Below are 15590 nucleotides of genomic sequence, written 5' to 3'. Positions count from 1 at the left end.
AAAACATTTCTAGCTCACTCCACTACGTTAGTTAACAGAGAAAATAAAACATTTCTAGCTCACTCCACTACGTTAGTTAACAGAGAAAATCAACAAGTAGGACAAGCTAGAGAGATTCCACTGTGCTTTTCTAATTGTGTTTGATTGGAATTGGAGCCCTCAAGCACAACAGTCAGCAGGGCTTCAGCAGGATAAAGCAACAGCCCTCCCAGCAGCAGGCTTCTCGTGGTGTGCACGGGCCTCCTTCCCCTTACCTTTGACAAGCCTAAGAAAGCAGGCCGCCTCAGACCCAGCACTTTGAACTGCAGGAGAATACTCAGTGGGGAAACTTTCAAACTGCTCGTCTAAAATGGACTCATTACCCTTTATACCTGGCCTATGGATTAGCTTTGATTTGCTATCCACAATACACATACCCTCATCCCAGAACCCCAGAGATGCTAAGGTCTTTAAAACAAAGAGGCCTTCAGTTAGCTTCAAAAGAGATGCAGGATGCCTCTCTAAGCAGATTGCTGCTAACGGTTTCTTGTCTCCAAAATCAACATGAACCAAGAGAGCTGAGCTCAAGGTCAGTTACTCTCAGAGTAACTCTGGGAACCTGGTCACAGGCACCACCTTGCAACTTATCTAAAACAGTGATTCCTAATATTTCTAGATTTCACAGTCCTTTGAATTTTTCATGAAAGGTATAATAAAGTTTCCTTATGCCCACAAAAGAAAATATGATTTTATTTATAATCAGATCATTTTTACTTCATAAGGTTCCTAAGCCATATCATGACATTTCCATCCCCCAGGTTAATGACTGTCTTTTCTTGCTGATTCCTCATGGCTTCTCAGAAGAGGCAATGTCTAGAATAGACGTTGGAAGTTATTTGAAGTGAAGTGCTAAGCCCACTATAAAATTCTCTGCTTCTTCAGGGTTTGAGGGTAGAGCCAGGCATGGTGGTATATACCCGCAATCATCCCATAGGGTGCCAAGGCAGGAGGATTTTAAGCTAAGACATAAAATACATACTGGGATCCCGTCTCAAAATTGTGTGTGTGTGTGTGTGTGTGTGTGTGTTCAGAATGCAAGCCCGCCCAATAAACATGTAGATTCTTCATAACATTCATGTTATGAAAGAGGCTTATAACAATTATAAACTGTTGGATCTATTAGCTCAGGCTTATTATTAACAAGCTCTTACATATTAAATTAACCCATAATTATCTACGTTTAGCCACGTGACTTGGTACCTTTTCTCTGTGAGGCATCATGCTTCCTCTGAATCTGGCTGATGACTGCAGACTGAGCCTTTCCTCTTCCCAGAATTCACCTGTCTCTGCCTCCCAAGTGCTGGGATTAAAGGCATGTGCCAGCACACCTGACTATATTTCTTTTTTTAAGGACTTTTTCAATCCTTTTTTCTTTTCTCTCCTAAGCCTATGTATATTTTTTAACACACTATTAATGATTTAGATATTTTTCTTTTTTTCTGAATCTGTCTTTTCTGTATATTTCTATCTTTTTCTGATCATATGAATCTTTAGTTTGCTAGGGACATGACAAGGATTAAAGTCACAGCTTTGGTGACTGGATCTACCCCACTCCTTAGCTTTCTGAGAGTCTAGCTTTGTGGCAAAGGTACTGGTGGGAGCCATGCTTTTACCACAATTCTGTGGGGTTTTTTAGGTCCATGCCACCACCAAGAAGCCTGATGCTGGCTGCTCATGTGTCTGGTGGCAGAGCCTCTTAAAAGAGTTGTGAGGTTTTTGCTGCTAACACTGGGTCAGGAAGCCTCTCTTAAAGGAGCTGTGCCTCTGCTTGCCTCTAGCAAACAGAGCCCACCTGAGAAAATGCTTCTACCAAGAAGTCATGTTTAACTCTGTTCTTTTATGTCTAGAATCCCTTCTCAATCTCTTTCAGGTTTTATGTGGATGCAGTTGCCCCACATTGGCACCATTTGTAGATGAAAGTTTCTGTCCTGCCCAGTCCTGCAATCATTCAGTCCTGAAGAAACACACAGAGGCTTATAACAATTATAAATAAACTGTTTGACCTCTTAGCTCAGGCTTATTATTATTAACTAGCTCTTACATCTTAAATTAACCTATAATTATTATCTATGTTTAGCCATGTGGCTTGGTACCTTTTTTTTCAGTAAGGCATCTTGCTTTCTCTGCATCTGGCTGATGACTCCAAACTGAGCCTTTCCTCTTACCAGAATTTTCCTACTCTGGTCACCCTGCCTCTACTTCCTGCCTGGCTACTGGCTAGTCGGTGCTTTATTTAACCAATATGAGTGACAAATCTTTACAGGGTACAAGAGCATTATCCCACAACACATTCAGGAAGTCAACCACTTTTAATCAGAGACAGAGAAAAAAAATGTTTGGAAAGAGGAATAGCTGCATCTAGAAACAATAACATATTTTCTGTTCATTTTTAAAATGCAAATTTCAAAAATATAAAGCAATTACAGCCCCATACTTGAGCACGATCTTTCTTATTTCATAATCTTTCTTCAAACCTGTTTTTTGTGTGTGCATGCGCACATATGTATATATTGAAAACAAGCCCCATGCAACCTGTGTATTGTGTATTCTTATTCCATTTTTACATAGATATATGTTATGTCTGTAAAATATTTCATTAACCAAGTATAACACCAAAATAAACAATTCCAGTGTGTGTGTGTGTTTATATATGTGTGTGTACATGTGCGTGTACATACATGTGTGTGTGGTGAATGTGTGAATGCCTGCAGGTACGTGTATGGGTGTTCAGGATCGTGTGTATGCATGTGAAGGCCAGAGGAAGACCTCTGTTGCTCTCTGTCTTAGTCCCTTAAGATCCCTCTCAAACCCTGAAGCTACATTGACTTGCTAAGACTCCCAGAATTCCCCTATCTCAGATGCCACCTCCTGAATCACTGCAGTTACAGGCCATGCTCCAATTTTATATGAGTGATAAGGGACTAAAACTCAGGTCCTCAGACTTGGACAGAAAGCATTATTCTCCCTGGTTCCTAAATGAGCACTTCTTACTCATCTGGACCTGTAGACTATTTTCAATGCCCTGGTACTGTAAGGAACATGTCATGAACATTTTTGTGTATGCAATGTAGCCATATTTGGTTTCTTAGAAAAGGAGTCTCACCAATCCAGTTGTTGGGATAGAATATTTTAAAGACTTTGATAACATTGAGTGTACAGTTCTCCAGTAGTTAAATGAACTTTTAGCACCATTGGCCAACTACACAGTTGTTGTATCATATACAGAAGATAAACCTTGGTTTTTATGTAATCTTTTTATTTGCAGATCTCCTTAAAAGTCTGTACTAACGATAATTTTCCCCCGAACTCTACTAACAAAATTTCCAATACACACAGTTACTTTTCTGTTAAATTTTGGGTTAAATTTTCTGTTGCCTGAAGTTATTCACCATTATCTTTTTTAAATTCAATGCAGGTCCCTGGAACAGAAGAAGGTAATTGTTTACATTGGTTTTCTTATCCTAGACTACAACACTAGGTCCTAAGTCTAGGTCTCTAGGGTTAGCACTGTGTGGAAAGTGAGGTTTGAATCCTGGGATCTATAGGGGGCATGTGTGATGAAGTCATCCAAGATGAATGTAAGACTTCATAGGCTATTCCAACATCCTTTGGCATAAAGAGAATTATTAAAAATAGCAGTAGGACAGTGTCTTTCTTTATCTATATGCACTAACCAAAAAAGGTCACACCTCTGCCACTTGGAAAATGCATTGTTGTCCCATTGTTAAGGACATCTTGGTGTCTCCTTGAGGTCAGTGTCACGCATGTGCATGTGCATGTCCTCATATACACATGTGCACACTAGTGGCCTTATTCATGTAGAACAAATGCAACCCAAAGCTTGTTAAACAGCAAGACACTGAACAGCAATGTACCTTTATGCCTATCTTTAAAATATTCTTCCTCATTAGTTTAAAATGATAAATTATTATTCAAAAGGCCAGTGCCATGGTGCAGAGAATTAGCAAGACAAACATGGACCAAGGAAGGAGCAGTGGATTGGAACTATGAAACCTGTTTTCAACTTACCATGTGTCTTAGTTAGGTTTTCTATGGTTGCAATAAAACACCATGACCATAAACATGGGGAAAAGGTTTATTTTAGCTCACAACTCTCAGGTCACACTCTATTCCTAAGGGAAGTCAGGGCAGGAACTCAAGGCAGGAACCTGGAAGCAGGAGCTGATGCAGAGGCTGTGGAGGAATGCTGACTAATAGTTTTCTCCTTATGGTTTGCTCAGTCTGCTTTCTTATAGCATCCAGGACCACCAGTCCAAGGGTGACACTTCCCACAGTGGGATGGGCCTTCCTATATCAATCATTAATGAAGAAAATGCCCCGAGGGTCAATATCATGGGTGGGGGCACTTTCTCAACTGAGATTCCCTGTAGCTTGTGTCAGGTTGAAATCAAACTATGTGAGTCTGAGTTGTATTTCCTCTGTGAATCTCAAGTTGTTTCTGCCCTATACAGAAGAAGATAAAACACTTGGAAAAGGGGCCTACCCAGGTCTGGGAATTCCAGGGTCCCTGAGAGAGAACCAGGGACTTGTTAGCAACTGAAATAACTGTGAAACCAAATGAAATCTACCGTGAATCTTAATGTACTAAGACATCCAGATAACCTTGAAACCGGCTTTGATGTAGTGATGTAACAATGTGGTCTTGTTAAGCTCCAGAGGGGCAGATGTTCCAACTGGCTAGTGATTTTTATGGATGTGTGATCAATGGGCCTATCACTGACTCAAATGCTATTGCAAGTAATCATAGTCCACTCAATTAGGAGTGTCCAGTCTGTGGTCAAGCTTGGGCAGAACACAGAGCAACAACCCAAATTAAGGCAAGATGGCCAGGGTGTGCATGCTTCCATGGCTCTATGGCTCACCGTAACTCACCATAACAGGAACAATGCTTTATGAGTCTCCTATCAGAGTATAATCAAGGTCCCTCATAAGTATCAATGGCTGGTTAAAAATCCATCCATGATGAAAAACAGGAACAGTAATGGCGCTAAGGAAGCATGACTAAACTTGTTTTTTTTTTTTTTCTAGACATTTCTGTTGCCAAACATTCTTGCCAAAAGCAGCTTGTGGGGATGGGGGATTAGTTTGTACTTTAAGGGCACAGTCACTCATTGAGGGAAATCAGGGCAGGAACCTGGAGTTGAGAACCAGGAAGAATGCTTCTTGATGGTCCCCCTCCTAGGCTTATGAGCTAGCTTTTTCAGACAGCCCAGGGACACCTGCCCGGTGGTGGCACTGCCCACCGTGGATTGCACTCACCTACATTAATAATCACGATAATCCCCCAATGGCATGAATATAGTTTAATCTGATCTAGGCAATTCCTCGATTGAGGTTCTTCCTTCAGGTTACTAAAGGATGTGTAAAATTGACTGTTAAATTTATCTAAGACAATGATCAAGGAGGAAGCATGGAGAAAATAGATCCCTGTTGGTTACCAGCTGGTAGCTGCTGGCCTACCTCAGAACCGTGCAAGATCACCTGCTCTAGCACAAGAGGGAATGAGAAGGCAATGGCTTGTGCAGATAGTAGGCGTCCCTAAACATCGCTGCCCCCACAGCAGTCCTTTGGCTTAACGCTCTCCACATCAGGATGCCATTCACCAGTCAACTCTCAGAGGCCCCTCACTCATTAGCCACACAAGGTCAACCCTGTATCCTGAAGCATACTTTATTTTCTTTATGTCAATCACTCTGTCAAAAACGTTCTTCCTGCTCTACTTGTTTGCCATCTCCTTTAATTTAAAAATTACATCTCTCTCCCTGACAGTAACTCCATTTTCTAGCAGAGAACCTACTCCATAAATGTTACACAGTCTCACTGAACTGTGTGAATAAACCAACAAACGAATGAGTGTATGGGTGTATGATAAAGCCAAAGGTTTTTTTTAACTAATTTATCTGTAATACCCCTTAAAATGCCTTCTGATGAAATAGTTTGTATTACTTGGAAAATCCAGCCATATGTGCTCTAGGCTGTAAACAATCCATGCAATTTTACAGCCTCCAGAAGGTAGTGCTGCTGGGGGCGGGGGGAGAGCGGGACTGTAGACTATATGAGTTTATAGTTTCTAAAAGCCCCTAATGACAATGTGAGGATTTAAGGGTATAGCCATCCCAGTGTTCTCCTGGAAGCCCTCAATTATATTCTCTGTGCAGTCTGACCCAATATGTCATACTTTCCAGGATCTTATCACCAGGAAAAGCCAGGACCTTCTCATCCATCACAAAACCAAACCACAGGGAAGAGTCTACCTGCCATCGCCAGGTAAGGAGGCAGGAATACCTGTTATTCTCATGTCAACAGATATGCGTCCTCTTAGATCTTACACAGTGACTCACAAGACTTCTAAGAACAGGAAATGTTAGCCCTTCTACTCTTCAGCCCAGTGACAGACAGGTCTCAAGGAAAACAGGGACATCTCCATCTGCCACAGAATCTAATAATGCCTGCCTGCTATTTATAAATGATTGGGTGTTACAGGAAACTAAGGGGCCTAAAAACAAATAGTAACCTGGATGGGATGGATGCTGATCAATGTTGCAGGAAAAGCGAGTCATCTCCAGCTGATCTCAGTTCACAACTGCATCAAAGTCCACAGACACATTTGATGAGTACTGTGTAGGTGAGCAGGTATTGAGAATGTTACTTCTGATGATGTAACATGATCAATTGATTGTGACATCATCACCTTCACTGAGGAGTTGAAGAATCAAGGGAGATTCCTTGACCAAGGTCACTTGATAAAAATTAGTAGTGGCTTTCTCAAAATTAGCGCTAACTTTTGCAAAGTTTGGACTCTGAGTTGCCTCTGTGAGACTCTGGCTAATGGTTGTGACCTCAGTTCCTGACCTTACACACTACATCCTCAGCAGCCTCTCCAGCCCCCACACTATCCCTCTCAGAAGGACATATGCACGTCTATTCTTCCGACTACTTTCCCCACAGTTACTTCTCTCCTGTGTGAAAACACCCCCATCAATTACACCCAAGGTTAGAACCACACTGAATCCAGGACATTGTTTCATTCAGTCCTCAGATGGTAAAAATGAAGTCCAGGGAGACAGGCTTCCTTGACCTCTGAAGTTAAGGGCAACTCCAGAGCCTGAGCCCCTGCTGCCATAGAAACTTGATTCTAACAATGCTGCCCAATAGGCATGGCTCTCCTTGCTCATGCCCATAATTGAGATGCTGCCTTGATGAATAATATTTACTGAAAATGTCCACATTAGTGATTGAAGAGAAAGGCTGTAAAGTAGGAGCGACTGGATTCAGACTGACAGATGTCACCACTGCTGAGCAACGAATTTGGACGGTGTTGGTGTCTAAGCTTAAAACAGAGCCAGGAACATAGCAAGAGCCTAGTAAATGACTTCTCTGTATGATTCCCAGGCTGTGAACCTCGGAGCATCATAAGCCCCAATTCCCTTCTCCTACCTCATTTTCTTAATGTGTCCTGTTTGTACCTTCAGTAAGCTCTCATCCTTTGGCCTGCAGAGATTAGGACCATTGCTTTGTAGCTCTCAGGAGACTATTTGCTACATAAGTCCCTATCCTACCAAACTGCCTTTCTTACACCGATTTTCTGATGGAGGGTAAATCACACTTAAGAGAAGAAAATGAGCTATTCCGTCTGGCCTGTACCCATGGTAGTTATTTGATGCAGTTTCTGCTTATTTGTTTGTTTGATTTGTTACACAAAGTCTAATTTTAATTGTTCTCTTAATGAGTTGCCTCTCCTAAGTCTCCTTCGTGGACTTATCTCCCAGAAGAGTACTAAACGAGGGTGGTAACTGAGTTCATCTCACCGGCCCCTTCCTGCCACTGAAGATATGAATCTCATTCGTCTCAGGGTCAAGTGCCCTCCCCAGGTCAATGACTCCCAAGTCCCTCTCTCCTGACCAAGCCCCTCTGCTTGGCTCCAGACCTGTGCATCCAATTGTTCAATAGGCCCTTCCCTTTGAGGTTCCAGACACCACAAAACAATTATGTTGAAATCTGCTCGTACTTCCAATACCACTCCCAAACTTTCCCACTCCTGCTGAGGGGAACCCTTTTCTAACCCAAAATTCGACCTCCAAAACATGTCTTGGATATACCCATTTCTCCTCCCAGCTCTATGCATAGACCAGCCCCCACCAACTCTTGCCTGGCCTACTGCAACAGCCTTCTATTGACACCAAGAGCATCCATCCCACCCCACCCCATCCCTATGGGATTACTTCTGGGCTCTTGCAGAATAACCTACGACTTCTCCTCTTTGAGCCTTCCCACCTCCCTGGAACATGCTTCCCTATCCTTTACACTCTGAGCAGCTCCTCATGTGTGATCTCTCACACCACAGCAGCTGACACTGTATACTTTTCCTGGGACATCTCTTGGGTCCACTAGGATTCTCCACAGCCATGGCTTCCCTGCATAGGTGCTCCCCACTGAAGTAGAAACCGGGTCTCTCCTTCATTTCACAGTCCCCCAAACACAAGTTCATTAGAAAGTGCTCGACATACTTGTTGGTCTTAGTTGTTTTAAAATGCTATGTCTATCCTTACAAACGATATGCCTGGTACCTAAAAGGTTCTGGAAGGGCACTCCATCTCGTTTAGTATTCCCCACAAATTCTTTAAATTCAGAGAGAAGCTCTGTGACTCTTTTTTCCCTCAGTCATTTAACAGAAACGTTGCATTGGCTCCTTGTGAGGGGACACCAGTTTTAACAGTCAAGAGCTTGGATGTCAGAAGCGTAGTCAGTGATGGGGGCACTGTCTGGTTCTCAGACCACCTGCAAGCATTTTCAATTCTAAAGCCAGCTGTAAGGTCCTTGGGCTTTTGTGGGGGCAACAAAAAGCAGACACACCCTCTGTTGATTTCACTGGTGCTAGGAAAAGGTCAGGTTGCTTTTAATTACACTAGAGGCTTCTGCCAATAGCACAGTCCTCGGGATACAGCGTGGCTCGTGTAATTAGATGGCATTCTTTTAGCACCTGGAGCTTACGTTGACGTTGACGGGAACACAAAGTGAAATAGAAAGAGTGCAAAGTGCAGATGTGAGTGAGCAGTCCTGGTGATTAGAAGTGCATATTGCTGTTTTGATTGATTTGTGTTATATTTTCATAATCCCCTTTTGTGTGGAATTCCTTGGGATCCCCAGCATGTTTTTTTTTTTTTCTCATCTAGCTCACATTTTCAAAAGGTGGGAATTTTTATGCTTCTCTTCCTAGCTATAGCTGCCTCTCAACTGGTAGACCATTCTATAGAATTAGAGCCCCACAAAGGGAGGAGCTTAGTCCTGCAGCAACTTTATATGCCATGCTTTGTGGACACCCATGGGAAGCCTGCCCCTTTCTGAATAGACACAGAGGAGTGGATGGGAGGGGGCAGAGGAGAGGTAGGGAGGAGGAAATGGGAGGAAAGGAAGGACAGGAAACTGTGGTCGAGATGTAAAATAAATTAAAAATAATAATAAAAACGTAAAATATTAAAAAAGAAAGAATATGAGCCCCAAACACACGGATGTTAGTAGCTACAAGACAAGGCTGAACTCAGCTTAACAAAGCCAAGAGTGATGACATGGTCTCACAGAGATGACAGAGGAAAACAGTATGTCCACCAGTCCCTTAGGTTCCATGTCTAACACTTGCCAGACTTGAGAGAGGAGAGGAAAAGTCAACCCCTGCTGTTTTAGAAAACTGACAGTTCTTTAAGCGGGTTCAGTAAAATATGCATACTTTATAAATGTCACCTTGAGACTCCGCCATTAACTTTGCCCGTACGTGGGATTTTGTCTGTCACAGGAATGCTAACACACCGATTCTGACATTTTCTTTAGCTCTTCCTACATGCCGGGAAAGCACAGTGTACATGTGAGAGGTAAGGGCACTGTCAGTAAAACTGTGATATAAACAGGTAAGCCAGCACTCTATGAGAGTCCTGCACGGTGATGCGATGTTTGGGAACTGGAGCCCCTGGGCTGATGTGCACAGTTGTGATTGTCTCATTCTCACTGATTATCAGTGTTCCATTTGTGTTAAAGTTATATAATAACTAATTTTTATTTGAATTCATAATGAAATAATCTTCTTATAAGCATTATTGTTGGAAGCCTTGGTATTGACATGGTTCCAGAAGTGCTATAGGCTCAACTCTTTCTGGGAGAGAAATATCCGGCTCTCAAACTATGTATCTCTTTAGCTACCTCAGATGTATCTTTGCAAGGTAGTCATAGCAGTTAGCTATTAAACTGATAAGAGCACGCCAGAGCGGTCTTCACCAGACGGGGGATGGATTCATCCATCAGTCACCAATGGTTCATGAGCACACTGTTGTAAACATCATCTCTAATAGTTGTAGACAATTTTCCCCAACACACTGGGTGTAATGGAGAATTATCTTAAGAAATACAGATCTATAAAATGAAAGAAAATGATACTAATAACTTAAATGACCCCTCTTACTGATCATGGCATAAAGCTCAGAAAGCTAGCATATCTCCGCCTGAAGCAGTGGAGGAACACAGCCCTGTGCCTGCAGGGGGCTCAGCATTGCCCATTGCCACTTGTCTCAGCTACTTCTGCCATGTGCATTTTCCCTCACGATTACTGTGTGCCAGGGAAGTACTGCGTTCATGTCTCTCAGCTGAGCCATACAAGGGTATCTGGGGCTGAGAAGAGCAGACTATAGGGTACAATGGAGGAGATGAGAGCTTCACCTCTTGGACCCAGCTCTGCCTCTGACTCTTCAGCAGGGCCACTTAGATCCAGTTAAATCCTTTGAACTTCACCCTTCCACTGACAGAATGTAAATAAAAACTCATATATGAATATCAGTACAATATTCACACAGGCGCACTCAGTTGTTGTATGGAGAGCAGCGGGCTATGTTCCCGCCTGGATCCCATATGGCTAGCTTAGCCCCGGAAATAATTACACAGAAACTGTATTCTTGTTGTTTTTTGTTTTGTTTTTCCAGACAGGGTTTCTCTGTAGCTTTGGTGCCCGTCCCGGAACTAACTCTTGTAGACCAGGCTGGCCTCAAACTCCCAGAGATCCGTCTGCCTCTGCCTCCCGAGTGCTGGGATTAAAGGCGTGCGCCACCACCGCCCGGCCAGAAACTGTATTCTTTTCAACACTGCTTGGCCCATTAGTTCTAGCCTCTTATTGGCTAATTCTTACATCTTGATTAACCCCTTTCTAAATAATCTGTGTTGCACCACGAGCTGGTTGCTTACCAGGGAGATTCTTAACCTGCGTCTGTGTCGGATGGGAGAATCATGGCGACTGCTTGACTCGGCTTCTTTCTCCCAGCATTCTGTTCTGTCTACTCTGCCTACCTAATTTTCTGTCCTATCAGGGCCAAGGCAGTTTCTTTATTAACCAATGAAAGTAACACATAGACAGATAACCCTCCTCCATCACTCAGTCTTCTATTTGATACTCTCCTGTTTTAATATCCTTCGTTATTTTCTTTATCCCCCCATTTCCTCTTCCCCAAATGACATCAGCCAGCCTCAGAGACACCTGACTGATTCCCATCATGCCTCATTTTATTTTTGCCCTACAGTGAAACAGTTAAAGCCCATAAGATAAGCTTATTTTTTTCAATGCATACCATGATAATGGGACTCTCTCCAAACAGGGATTTTCCCCTACACATACCTCCTTCTTCAAAGCAGGGTCACAGGTAGCCCAGGGTGGTCTTGAATTCACTCTCTAGCCTAAGATGACCTTGAGCTCCTGATCTTCCTGTCTCTACCTCCCAAATATTGGTAGTACAGTTAAGCAACATGGCTGGCTTGCATAGTCCAAGAGAGCTGTGATTAACACATGATCTCCTTCCATTTTGAGGACTCAAATGCTATCCACAGGAGTGCTGAAGGTCAGATTTAGGCAGGTAAAGATAAGATGGCTTGGAGTATCCATCTGGAGAGTACTAGGGATGAAAAGGGCCAGAAGAGGCTTGACTTGTGGGTTCTGAAATTGTGCTTCGAGGTTAGAGAGAATCATAACTCAAGGCAGACTGTAGAGCCTCTCTCTTAAAGATAAAAGCACATGCGGATACAAAGCAAAGCAAATACAATCTGGAACCAAAGTGTTAAGGGAATGGTCATCACCACCAAGAGTCCAGTCCATATTTTGTGTCCTGAACCCATCATAGAGGAAGCTAGACTTCTTAAGAAAGCCTAGAGTGTTGGTGGAAGTCCATTCACCGCCTCTGCAAGACATTAGGTGTCAATTTGTAGTAAGAAAGCCACTAGTTAGTTCCCAGCCGCTTAGCCCCAAAATAACCACACAGATACTGTATCAATTAAATCACTGCTTGGCCCATTAGCTCTAGCTCCTTACATCTGAATTTAACCCATTTATAGTAATCTGTGTATCACCATGTGGTTGTGGCTTACTAGCTAAAGTTCTGGCATCTGTCTCTTATGGGAGCTACATGGCTTCTCTCTGACTCTGCTTCCTTTCTCCCAGCATTCAATTTAGTTTTCCCCACCTACCTAAGTTCTGTCCTGCTATAGGTCCAAAGCAGTTTCTTTATTCATTAATGGTAATCACAGCACACAGAGGGAAATCCCACATCACTAGAGGTGACAGAATACATATTTTGCCTCCATTACTTTCTCCTTCCATCAACAAGCACACATCATAATGCATGGTCAGGACTTGAAATGTTGTCATGTTTAAAGATAGAGAGTAGAGACAGCCCTCTCCTTCCACTGACCAATGCTTCCCCATCAGCTTACTCAGCCAATACTTATTCTACTGAATAGAAGTTTACTTCTGATTCATCAGACGTAGCCATGTGTCATGTGAGAAGATGATGGGCCATCTGCACTCATAGATCGACAGTTTACTGGAGCTCGGCCCCACACTGGGATCCATACAGATGCCTTCAGGGCAGGCAGTCATAAAGGATAGTGAGCTCCACATCTCTGAAGATGCTGATGTCATTATTGTTACCTAATAAATGGAAAAAGAATCTTGGATAGGTTTAGATTGTTTCTGGGTAGTTCACTTACAAATAAACACAATGGGCCCAATGTATTGATAAATTAATTCAAGATAAACTATAAAGAATCTCAGTAAACAGATCATGCGTGTGTGTTATACACATAAACTAGAAGAGGGTTCAGAAATGTCTTCTTTTATGCCAAGATAGTAATAATATTTCTCTTTAGAGTTGGAAGTGTGGATTTTTCTTTTTGTGGGTGTGTTTGTATTTAGGCTTGTTTTGTTCTGTTTTCCTTTGGAAACATACATATGGTTTTTTCCCTATAAAGTTAATTTTTAATTATGTACAAATATAAATTAAAATCTTCTGATAAGTACTGACATAATGCCTGATTTTAAATGCTGTACTGTAAGTGGCAACAGAGGAATGTAAGGTTGTCTCTCTGGTAATACTAACCTCGCTCATAAGTTAGCATCCTTGGGCTGATCACAAGGGTTAGAGTTTGGGCCGACACACATAGCTCCATAAGAATTTTAAAACATTAGAAAGTGTTCACAGCAGTGCAACTTTACCCCAAACCATTTTTTTATCAGACTGTTTTGCCTCTTGGGATGTCAACTACCCACCCCAAAATCTTTTCTACTGACCTTTCGCCAATCCCTTTATTGCTGTCACCTTCCTGCTTTCAGGCTCCATACGAGTGATCAGCCTCAAATGTGAAGCCTCGTGTGGGAAGCTCTGGAAGCTTAGCTGCTTTCATTCAGAGGGAGGAAAACTATGATGTGGTGGGATACAGACAGCATGCTCAGAACTGCTCATTTATTCATTCATCATCCCACACAGAGCCGAGCCAGCGGCATTCGGAAGAAAATAGTGTGACAATTTTGCTGTTTCATTTCCCTAGATCTGTGAACAGACTACAAATGCATAATTATTTCCAAATGCTCTTTTTAAAAATAGGACCTCTTAAATATTTAAGCAAGGCATACGGGGTTGAACAATAATGAATCAGTTGCCATAATATCATAAAAATTTCATAGTCTCTGAATTCTATAGGACACAAAGCACAAACTGAGTAATAGGAAACGCTGATAATGCTGATTTTCCCTCTCAAGTTTGTTCTTACTGCTTTAAGCCACGAAGTAAAGATAGTCGCTCCCATTTAAATAATATGCCCCCTGCATTCTGCTCTAGGATCACTTATAAGAAAGTTTTTAAACCAATGTCCTTCTCACAAATACAGGTCTGTAGGTTTGCTCTGAGGACTGCAGGGCATGTGGTCCCTATCTTTTACATGTGATTCCTCGGTGCCCTTAGACTGTGGCTATGTCATCAGCACACCATTAGGTTATTATGTCAGCTTAGGTCTGACTTTCAAGTGCTCTGTTTCCATGCTTGTCTCCTTCCATGTTTGATGTTTGCCGTGATTGTTGAAATTTAGGTTATTTTGTGACTCTTGGCTGCTCAACTTTTCACTCACATTTTGGTTTTCTTCCTGCATGTGCTAGATCCAACTCGCCTTTACTTCCCATGTTTCCTCATTGTCTGGGAGGTATATTTTTCAAAATTATTCTACTCTTGGTTACTGAACATTTTAAATAAAGAGATGTTTAAAATAGCTGAAAGTTACATTCTCTTTCCAAACAGTACCAAAAAGTGAAAATAGTTTAGCGGTATATATTTTATACCATTTCAAGGTTAAGTTTTATTATTTATCAACTGAAATTTTAGGAGGGAAATCTTTAGCTTTCTTCTTGTTCTTTTTCTTGTTGTTGTTTTTTGGTTTTTTTGTTTTGTTTTGTTTTTTCAAGACAGGGTTTCTCTGTAGCTTTGGAGCCTGTCCTGGAACTAGCTCTTGTAGACCAGGTTGGCCTCGAACTCACAGAGATCCACCTGCCTCTGCCTCTGAGTGCTGGGATTAAAAGGCATGCACCATTACTGCCCGGCTATTGTTCTTAAGATCATAAATTGGTAGGTAAAATTAACTTAGTATTATAAATGCATTTAGATTCTAAGTGATCAATCTTCTTCTTAGGCCTTGGTATTCCCAGCTTCTCAGTAGGAGAACCGCAAATGCAAGGCTTTCGTGGAATACAGAGTGAGTTCATAGCCAACCTATGCAACTTAATAAGGACCCATTTCAGAAAAAAAGGAGGAACTAAAGGGTGTTCTAGAGTATTCTAGGGACATTTCCCAGAGGTTAATCATTTGCTTAGTATGCACAAAGCCCTGGGTACAAGTCCCATTTAAAATACACACACACACACACACATTCTTAGACTCAATAAAAACCATCATCACTGGCACAATTAAAATAAAACTTTCAAAATATCAGGACTATTTTTTGTTCTTAGTAAATATTTGCCGAAACTTCATTTCATCTAAACAAAGTTTTGGGTCAAAAGTAGCTCATACTCCTGAAGTTCTTGCTCAGCTGCTTGCCAGGATGACAACCTAGTCATATGTCTGATATTGAGGCAGGCTATATGCTTATAATGCTGACCTGACTTCCAGTTTATATGTGTTCTCTCTCTCTCTCTCTCTCTCTCTCTCTCTCTCTCTCTCTCTCTCTCTCTCTCTCTC

The 15590-nt window shown here is 42.0% G+C and overlaps 1 protein-coding gene across 1 annotated transcript in view; it reads left to right on the top strand.

The window, feature by feature from the left end:
- Clnk (cytokine dependent hematopoietic cell linker) overlaps nucleotides 1-15590 on the top strand; it is a 94275-nt gene that overhangs the window by 59568 nt on the left and 19117 nt on the right. The window contains exons 12-14 of the mRNA XM_026788622.1: nucleotides 3455-3473; nucleotides 6246-6327; nucleotides 9886-9926. Coding sequence (XP_026644423.1) covers nucleotides 3455-3473; nucleotides 6246-6327; nucleotides 9886-9926 — 142 coding nt within the window. The remainder of the gene's footprint in view (nucleotides 1-3454; nucleotides 3474-6245; nucleotides 6328-9885; nucleotides 9927-15590) is intronic.

The sequence above is a fragment of the Microtus ochrogaster genome, unplaced genomic scaffold (assembly GCF_000317375.1).
Source record: "Microtus ochrogaster isolate Prairie Vole_2 unplaced genomic scaffold, MicOch1.0 UNK5, whole genome shotgun sequence".
Classification (NCBI taxonomy): Eukaryota; Metazoa; Chordata; class Mammalia; order Rodentia; family Cricetidae; genus Microtus; species Microtus ochrogaster.
The sequence above is the reverse complement of the archived record's forward strand: the minus strand, read 5'-3'. Positions and strand labels throughout refer to the sequence as shown.